We start from the raw sequence: 10,743 nt of genomic DNA on the forward strand, positions 1-10,743 counted from the left end.
ACCTGTAAGATACACTGAACCCTTTCCAGGGGGTACCTTGGGCCTACCATAGGGGTGTCCTATATTTAAGAAAAGAGAAAGTTAGTGCCTGGCAAGTGGTTGCACTTGCCAAGTCGACATGGCAGTTAGCAAACTGAGCACAGGCACTGCAGTGGCAGGCCTGAGACATCTTTTCTGGGCTATTCATGTGGGTGGCACAATCAGTGCTGCAGGCCCTCTAGTAGTATTTTATTGACCAGCACACCCAGTGCACTTTACTAGGGACTGACCAGCTAATCAAAATTTGCCAATCTAGGAGAACCAATCATAATAACAATTAACACAGAGAGCATGTGCACTTTTGCACTGATTAGCAGTGGTAAAGTGCCCAGAGTCCTAAAACCAACAAACACAGGTCAGAAAAAAATAGTAGGAAGAAGCAAAAAACTTTGGGGATAACCCTGAAAAAAGGGCCAAGTCTAACACTGCACAAATAGAATGTGTCCAGCAGAAGACAACACATGCTAGATACATCTTTATATTATGAAACACGAGCCACCTGCTTTAGGTTGGAAGCATTTCTGACTGGTTTGGCCCACTAAGAGAGTGGTTAAGTATTCTCTCATGCTGACTTGTGGATCGTGGGTGTGACCAATGTCCACCTTTACCAGCCCCACTTGGATAAGTTCAAAACTTAAGTTATTGCATATTGTTTTCAGGCCATTTGTTACATAGTCTGTAAATCATTTATACATGCGTCCTCCTTTGAGCTGTTTTTTTTTTTCAGCGTTTTGGTACATTGAGTAAGTACCTTTGCTGAATCTACCTCGGAATGCAACTCATATGAGTTAACTTTCCTGGCTTTCCGCACAACTTCCTTGCTGGGACAGCGGGGTCATTCTACAGAACTATGTTTAAACTGACTTAGTAAGACACTTAGGAGCACCCATCACATGCATGTTTTTTCAACCATCACAGTAGCAATCTTCGCACGTGGGTTTGTAGATCAATAATTAATGCCATGTTTTATTTTACATACAGAGCGGAATTTTTTGCCACAGCGTGATGAAGATCCAATCCTAATTACATTTAGTGAGCTTTCAGATATGGTGAGCTCTGTTTTGGCCTGCTTTCTGTCTGCTATACAATGCAACGGTAAGATTAAATGTACCCTAAAAAGTATGATCTAGACCAGACTTTTGTCAGGCCACAGTGTCTCAGCTGGCACCTATGCCAGTTGATACCTGAGTTTCAAAAGAAGGGCGCCACTGTATTTCTGCAGAATCCAGCAAAACTGAAAATTGTGATAAAAGGACAGACCACATTTTTTGTATCAGAGGTTAAAGCCAAGGAATACCTCGAATCCTTGTGAGCTATAGAGTGTTTACTTTATGATTACAAGGGATCTTGGCTTAGTAGTTCTTTATCACCTTCAGCATAGTTGCATAGCTGAATACTGATGCTGCTTTTTCTTTTTTTTCTCTCTCTCTTTGTAATATGGTTCTTTCTTTCAGGCTCCCAGAGATGAGGGGACACGGCACACCATACTTTACAGGAACTGGTAGTTCCTGAGCCTCATATGTTGGGGAGAGGGGAGCGGGGTTGGTCACTGGGTAGGGGTTGGGGGTGCTGGTGGGGGTGTAAGGCAGTGGCAGCTGATATGGCTTATACAGGAAGGCAGATCTATTCATTATATTTATCCGGTTTGAATTCAGACAGAGAAGGAATAACTTTGTTAAGTTTGGGATCAATTTTGTGCTGCAATGTATAAAAAGATAAAAATGTGTACCCTGAATATTAATGGTTTGAATGATACCAAAAAAATAGGGTTCCTAATCAAATTAATTTGGCTATTACGAGTTGATATTCTATGTCTACAAGAGACTCACATTTCTTGGGATAAACAAGATGTTTTAAGAAGATTGGGTCTTGAATTGCTAGTCTGTTCAAGGCAGACCGTGGCCAAAAGAGGAATTGCTATATTTATGAAACAAGGGGCAGGAAAGTGTATTAGAACGTTAGCGGATAAATGGGAGAGTTGGGGATTAGCCGAAATAATTGTTGAGGGCAATAAGCTGAAAATTTGTTGTCTATATGGCCCGAACTAAGACGACAACGAGGTGTTTTACTCGGTTAATCTAGAAGTAGCTGCTTGGTGTCAACCTATAATTCTTTGTGGAGATTTGAATATTCATATTGATTCTGATTGTAACATTAGGGCCACCGGGAATTATAAAGGTCGTAAGATCAAGACCTATAGAGCTTTAAGAGAGTTAGCATTAGTGAACGGGCTGTTTGATATTTGGAACAAACTACAACACACTGACCCCGGTTATACTTTTTTTTCGAATCCACACCGAAAGTTTGTTCGACTAGATTATTTTTTTATTTCCTCATTCTTTATAGAGAATGCGAAAGTTGAAGTCTTGCTGCAACTGATTTCAGACCACAATCCTGTTAAATTGGAAGTAATGCTGCCTTACCAGAGTGTTAATCTAAACAATCAATGGTCATTCCAAAGGAGTCTGCTGCTGGATGAACATTATCTTTCACATATGGCTAAAATCATCCAAGATTTCTTCTCACGTAATAATGGGACAGCCTCGGTTCCAATTGTGTGGGATACTTTAAAACAGTTTTAAGAGGAGAAACTATTAGTTATTCTAACTTTCAACTGAAGAAAATACAAGAGGAATTTAAGAATAAACTTGACAATTTGAGAAAGGCAGAGTTAAAACTTGTGACTAATATTAAAAATGGCCAGTGTATTGATGAAGAGCAGCGTTCCTTAACCATCGAACGGGCTGTTTCATATTTGTATCTAGCTGACCAGGTTGCTGTCAAATATAAGTTACATAAGGCGGAATATTATGAACTAAATGAGCAAACAGGTAAAATCTTAGCCCAGTGGTTGAGGCAAAAGGCAGCTCTGAACGACATAACTAAAGTTGTTGATTTAGAAGGAGTAACTCATAAATCTAAAACTGGGATACTTAAGGCGTTCAGCGGCTTTTATAAATTACTATACAATAAGCCTAATAATGGAAACAGCTAAGTGAGGGATCCAATGGATTATTTAGAAAATACTGATAATACTCTGATTACTGAAGAAGATATTGCAGCATTCACCGCTTCTATTACTTGGGATGAGATCGAGACAGCAATTTTAGATCTAGCCTCGGGTAAAGCGACGGGGCCAGATAAAATTATTTTGGAATTTTATCGTGCTTTCCGTAATATGCTTAAACCCAAGCTGCTCAAGGACATTCGCCTACTTCTTGGTCTCTGGCCACTGTTACAGTATTCAAGAAAAAAGGAAAAGATGGCACTGAATTAGGATCCTATAGGCCGATATCCCTTATAACATCAGACAGCAAAATATTTTCGAAAATATTAGCTAATAGTCTAAATGATATAATGCCGGTTCTCATCTCTAAGATTCAACACGGTTTTATTAAAAAAAGGGATACTGCGAATCACATTAGATGGATTATTACTCTTCTGGATTGGGTGCAGGCCTCGGGATCCCCGGTCGGCGTTGTCCTGTTGGACGCCAAAAAAGCTTTGGACAGGGTCGACTGGGGGTTCCTTTGGTCTGTGCTGGTATGGAAGGGATTCCCTAAAGAGTACATTCGTGCTGTCCAAGCATTATACACCAATCCTAAAGCTGCAATCAGGTTAGCTACGGACATGTCTGATTCTTTTTTGATTACAAGGGGGCCAAGGCAAGGGTGCCCTTGCTCCCCCTTGTTGTTTGCATTGTATATAGAGCCCTACCTGAATAGATTAATAAAAGAAAACGGAATCCCCCCGGTTATACTACATCAAATAGAATATAACGTTTTCGTATACGCAGACGACGTTGCGATTGTCACCTCCAACGTTGGGTCGTCTCTACCTAAAATCATTGAACTTGCCCAAGAGTTCGGTGACCTATCCGGATATAAGTTAAATATCTCAAAGACCCAGTTAATTCACTGAGCTGAAGGCAAACCAGAAGATATTGTATTCACACATACAGCTTCATATCTGGGTGTGACAATTTCTGCTAAAGTGGAGGACATTGTAAAGCTCAATACAGACCCTTTATTATTTTCTGTTAATAGGACCCTTGAGCGATTGAACAATTTACATTTATCTTTATATGGCCGCACTAATGCAATCAAAATGATTATATTCCCTAAATTTCTCTATTTATTTCGCACCATACCGTTATTATTTCTCTCTGTTTTTTTTAATAAATTGGATAGAATTGTCTCAAGGTTTCTATGGGGCTACTGTAGAGCTAGAAGATCTCTCAAATGGTGTACCTTACCAAAATTGAAAGGAGGATGGGGGGTTCCGAATTTCCGATTATATTATTGGGCAATTTCATTAAGATTGATGGGTATTTTAATTTTTTCAGATTTTAGTTTGGATGAAGCACTTATGCCTTCAATTTATGAGATGCTCTTGGTAATAGAAGCCTGACAATGTTTGCACAGGTTGATAGAGCCGAGTTATTATAAAAAAGCAAAGTTCAAAGTCATGATATCGGCCTCACAAGTTTGGAAACAATTTAAAAAACGATTCAGTTTCTGTATAAATTTGAGCTATTATACACCATTTGTGAAGAATCCTCTGCTTCCCGAAATTTTTAGAGATCCCGTAATGCAGAGATGGAATGATAACAAAATATGTTCATTTGGAGACTTGTATCAGGATGAACAATTTGTATCATATTCTTATTTACAGAGCAAATACAACCTGACAAGAAGAGATTTCTTCAAAAATCTCCAAATTCAGAGTTTTCTTGAGACAAAAACTTTATTAAATACCAGTTCTATGAGTAAAATTGATGTGGTAGAAAGTTGTAGGAAAAAAGATAGAATTGGTGTGATATACCAAATTATGTTAAATAGAATGCAAGACAATTTAGATGTATATATAGAGAAATGGCAAAGAAATATCGGTATTGAAAAGGTTGATATATCCAGGTCCTTAGAAATGGCCAGCAAGGTTATTTTCAATGGGTCACTCAAAAGCCAGCATTTTCTGGCCATTTTTGATTTATATTACACACCGGTAAAACTGATGAAATGGAAAGCTAAGAAAGGTATTAATTGTAGTCACTGTGGATATTCAGCCACTGATTCTATCCATATGTTTTTTAGTTGCCCGAAATTATAACAATTTATTATGGCTATACAAGGCTTTCTGAATAGTATTTTAGAGTCATCATGTGTATTGTCATCAGAATTAGTCATATTTGGAACTGATCAAATTGGTAATAAAACTATTGAAGAAGAAAGTTTTTTATTTATAGCCATGTCCGTATATAGATATTGTATAACTTCACGCTGGCTAGACTCCGATCCTCCGATCTTTTATCATTGGCAATCTAAATTGATAGGTATTTATCAGCTTGAGAATGCAGTATATAAACTTAAGGGCCAGAGAAAAAAAGCATTTGGTCAAAAACTATGGTTACCGATCAGTAATTGGATTTAATGTGTCTGCCTCGTATTTTCTTTAACCGTTTTGTTAATTGGATATCGTAATTTATTTATGTATGTATTTTTCATTTATTCTCTGATATGTATAATTTTGATCTGTAAGAAATGTATATTTTATTTGTACATTTTCTGTATCATGCACTTTCTACTGCCATTAAAATTAATAAAATAAATAATAAAAAAATGTACCCTAAAAAGCTCTCAAAACATCTACGCACTTATTTATAGCTTTTACCTGCTCCACACATCTTTGTGGTGATTAGAAGAAAAGTGAGCCAATTACGGTTTCTGATCCTGTTATTTTTTCCAAAAAACCTAGCTCTCTAACAAATGCATTTTTTCCGTCTTTCTTTTTGAATGGTCTGGCATAGCCCATATAACAAATAATTTTTCACTAGGATGAGTTTTTTCACACCAGCATGAGGCGGGGTATAAACCAGCATGTGCTCTACTGAAAAAAAGGCAGACAGGTCTTCCATTACATTGCGTAACACACCACATATATCCAATTCATATAACAGAATTCCACATCATGCACCAAATTTAACAGCACACCAGATAATTAAACTTCTCTACATACCACTCCATAATACAAAATACCATGTGTAGAAGTGTGGCTCAAATGGTTAGAGTGGCAGACCCTGATGCAGAGGTCTGGCCCGGGACCAGGGTTCAATACCCGCCTTGGCGGGTCTTGGGCTCAATTTCCTCGGACCTGATAATTCTCGCCTCGGTGCCTCTTCTAATCATGGGTGCGACTCTGGGCAATAGCTTGCTTAATCTCCACAGCAGCCCCAAAAGCGCTGGGATGCCATGTTTCACCCTGGGGGTGCCCAGGAGTGGACACTCACAGGGAAAACCAGGAAGGGTTCCTAAGTGGTATACGTACAGTCCCAGGACACTACCTCAGGGAAGTAGCTGTGCGCTCTGTAAATGCTGGTACATTTACATTTACATTCCACATAATTACACTCCATGACACACAGTCCAAGTGGGGGCTCCTCCACTATGGCAGAGGAGTGTCGCCTGACTGCTCAAACGTAAACATAAAATGACAATAACGTATTGCTATTATCATTTTATTTTTCCTATTGAGGTCAGTGGCTCTCGGGGCAGGGCAGAGTTGGCCAGAGCAGGGAGTGTTTTTCACTTAGTAAGTGCACATTTTTCTTGGCCAGTCCTCTTTGGTTGGCCAAACAGTCATGCACCCTGTGCATTGTCCCTACCAGGCTTGCTTTACACAGCCTGGTAAGGAACATGCAAAGTCTCCCGGTCCCAGTCTGAGTGCCTAACCACGCCACTCGACCAATCAGAACACTGCAAACAGCATTGTGGTTGGCTCTGGGAAGCCTGGGATCGAAGGTGCTTCCTGCTGCTACTTGCTGCCGGCGGTGACAGGAAGAAGAGGACGAAGGTGAGGAGGCATCTGACTGGCCAAGGCAAGTGTTTTTCTTTTTTTTATTCCATCCAGGCACACCACTCCAATCTAGTAGATGTTGCAACTGCACAATCACACTCCACAATTCCTCAAAAAAAAAAAAATCCAATTCAAAACACATAATTCCACTCCAAACCACATACATTCAATCCACTCCAAATCAATACACACAGATAAAAGACATTGGGGCATATTTCCAATAGAAGTGGTGGATCGCGGTGTTAGCTTTTGAAACGCAAGGCTGCAACATATTTACAACAAAACAGTGCATCCCTGTTTTCCCCCCTGCGCTTGCGCTAAATATAGCTGCCTAGCACCAACACGTTGCACAATAGTGCAAGGGTGTCTGCTTTGCAGGGGGAAATTGTTTATGTGCAGGAAGGGACATCTTCATGCACATAAACAATCATTGTCCTTTTGCTCTTTCTATGGGTGCTGCACAAAGCAGTACACAAGGAATCAGCAAAAACTAGGCGAAATAAAACATTTCTTCCCATTTTGCAAGGGAAAGACCAGGTTTTCCCTGGTCTTAATTTTGGTGCTGCCCCATATTTACATATTGGCTGTTCAGCTGTTTTAAGGGAACCTAAATTCCGAGGGTTCGGATCAAAGGATCCATGTACACGAATATAGGGAGATTTCAGCAAAAGTTATAAGGCCCAAATGTGTCTAGTCCCACTAAATATGTATGCTTGGTCGTTAGGACTAGTATAAAAATAAGTACAGGTGTACCAAATTGAGTTGCTTTGTAGTCCAAATAGTCAAGTGTAACTATTAATGAATGTTATGATTTGTTATTCACAAAGTATCACATTTATGATTTATGTTTGTACTGTTTTAACTGCTTAAGGAATGTTTAAACCTCTGATGTTTGTACAAAATGTAAATAATTTTTGAAACTTTGAAAAAAATGTATGAATGAGTACACAAACCTTCGGAATCCATTTAAAGATGGTACACAGCTGCTAAATAAAAAGCAGTTGTGAATTGAACTCGAGCCCTGGCACCTTTGTTTTGATATAACGTATATTTGTCCAGCCAGGACTTGTAGGACAAAACCCCTCCAGTGTTAAAAGCCCCATATTTACAGCACCTTTGTAAATATGGGACAGCGTCAAAATCAATAGTTATTGCGGTAAAATGGCCACCGCAACACCCATTGCCCTCCCCTTTCATGCTAAATATAGTGTTAAAGTGGGCAATATTTACAAGGCAGCGTTAAGCCACGTTAAGTGGCTTAACGCTGCCTTGTAAATAAGGCGAAGCACATATTGCCACCACAACGTGAAAAAAGTGATGTGGTGGAGATAGGGGTTTGTAAATCTGCCCCTTTGTCATTTACAATGTCAGTGGCTCTAACTCTTGCAAATGCGATTTGTATTGCATTTGGAAATGCTTGATACTAGGCTGCTCCGAGGCATTACGTTGTATGCGACACTTGGTGGCACTGACCCTAGGAAGGAAGTTTGTTGTGCCACTAAAACCGTTATGTTTTTGATTGATGTGTGATTTATGACATGACAGCTGCAGCTGTGAATAACAGAACTCGTGGCTGCTAGTGAGTGCCCAGCAGCTGTTTGACCCCTGTTTCAGCACCACTGACTCTGCTGCTGTATATGATTTATGTGGCATGTATTATTAAATCCTACTGTAAAGAGCCCAGCGGCGAGTTGACATTCCTTCACAGAGCGCTCCAGGTACTAAAATATCAAATACATATTGTGACCTTTATAAAAAAAAACAACAGTGACTTTCACTACTGGGGAAGCCTGGGGTACTCATGGTGCATCTCTTCTTACCGTCATCTCATTTCCGCACCATCCTGCCAGAGGTACAGCTTGAGCTCTGACCCAACTTTCACCTGCCACCAGCTCCGGATATGAAGGGTCTGCGCAGAACCCGTCCGAGGCGTTCGTAAAATGCATGCCTGTGACGCTGTACCTGAACCTCTCCAAAAGGCACTTCTTGAAAGACATGGTCATTGCTGAACCTTCACATTGAACAGTGGGGACGATCTCACTGCGACCTGCAACAAAACAGAATCAGGTGATTATGGTAGGCGTGGTCTGGCCATAGGGTGACCAACTGGCATCGGTGCAAATTCAGGACGGTGAGTGTAAAAATTCAGGACAAAGGGTCAAAATTCAGGACACAAATTCAGGACAGGAGGTAAAAATTCAGGACAAAACTTCAGGACAATTGGATAAGTTTTACAGACACATCAGAGATCGCGCAATTGTATTTAAGTAAGCCCAGCCATATCTTGACACATTCAGCCATTTGCAAACCTATCCATCATGTATCCTTCCATCTTTCATTTCACTCATCCATCCCTTCATCCATCCTTTCACTCATCCATCCATTAACCATCCATCCGCCCTTTCACCCTATCCATCTGTACACTCAGACATTCACTCTTCTACCCATCCATCCATTCACTCATCCATCCAGCGATTTACCCTTTCACCTTTCCAGCCATCCTTTCACCTACTCATCCATCCACCCAGTCACTGATCCTTCCACCCATCCACCCTTTCAGTCATCCATCATCCTCCCTTTCTTTCTCCATCGACTCTTTCACTTAGCAATCCTTCCATCCATCCATCCATCCACCCACCCTTCCTTCCATCCATCCATCCACCCACCCACCCACCCATCCATCCATCTACTCATCCGCTCATGAATCCATCCATTGACCCTATCACTCATTCATCCTTTCTCTCATCCATTTATCCTTTCACTCCTTCACTGGTCTATTCATCATTTTGTCCATCTACCTTCCCTTTCACTCACTTATCCATCCTTACATCCACCCTTTCACTCATCCGTCCATCCATTCGCCCTTGCACCTATCAATTCATCAATCCATCCATCATTTCACTCATCCATCCACCCACTCACTCATCATCCACCTTTTCCCTCATCCATCCACCCTTTTACCCATCCAGCTACCCTTCCACCCATACATCCAGCTATTTCCGTTTTCTCTCTTCCATCCTTCCACTCACCCATCAATCCATCCATCCCTCCCATTATCCATCTATTCAATCTTTCATTCATCCATTCCCCCTTTCACTAATTCATCCAGCCATCCCTTCACTTACTCACTCGCCCACCTTTTCATATTAATTTTGAGCTGAGCCTTTTTGAGAAGAGGCCTATCAAGAACTTCACCCTCGCTGCAGGAGACATTCCAGGACTGGGACAGAAGCCACCCAGGGCAGTGACAGGATCCACTACAGGAGGGGACAGGAGCCATCACAGGCGGAGGGGGGGGGTCAGGAGCCACCACATGGGGGGACAAGAGCCATCACTGGAGGGGGACAGGATCCACCAGGGTGGACACAGGGGTGGGTATGCAGTATTCTAGTATCATCTTGGTCTCTTCCAGGGTGGGGGAGGGCTCCTTACCCCCTCCTGGATAAGACAACGAGAAGACAGGCTTCGTTCCCAAAATGTTAGTTTTGCCCCCCTCCGCCCACACTGATATACAGTACTGAAAGGAGATACTCCAAGAGAACTGATTTAACTGATTGTCCTCCATACTTTGTTAATCAGTGTGAGTGTGATTAAGCCATTTCTCTATTTTAATACAATATAGACTGCATGTTTGAAGAATCGGGGTTTGTTTACAATTTAGTGACAGCAATTAAGCTCTGTGAAGTGAACCACGTGCTGCCTCGGTGTAATCAGGGCCGGTTCTAGGATATTTTAAACCCTGGGCCGAAAGGGAATGTCTCACACAAATTGAAAATACAAGACGCATTCAGTGCTGTTTGCATCTGAACAGATGCCCCTGCTCCGAAGCTACCGCCCCTCCCTCTGTCACCT

At 41.2% G+C, this 10,743-nt stretch overlaps 1 protein-coding gene across 1 annotated transcript in view; it reads right to left on the reverse strand.

The window, feature by feature from the left end:
• LOC147663783 (uromodulin-like) overlaps positions 1 to 8,937 on the reverse strand; it is a 121,734-nt gene extending 112,797 nt beyond the window's left edge. Inside the window, exon 1 of the mRNA XM_086950200.1 lies at positions 8,712 to 8,937. Coding sequence (XP_086806326.1) covers positions 8,712 to 8,894 — 183 coding nt within the window. The 5' untranslated portion in view covers positions 8,895 to 8,937. The remainder of the gene's footprint in view (positions 1 to 8,711) is intronic.
• Positions 8,938 to 10,743: the final 1,806 nt, after the last annotated feature.

This window comes from Lissotriton vulgaris, unplaced genomic scaffold, assembly GCF_964263255.1.
Source record: "Lissotriton vulgaris unplaced genomic scaffold, aLisVul1.2 SCAFFOLD_701, whole genome shotgun sequence".
NCBI lineage: Eukaryota > Metazoa > Chordata > Amphibia > Caudata > Salamandridae > Lissotriton > Lissotriton vulgaris.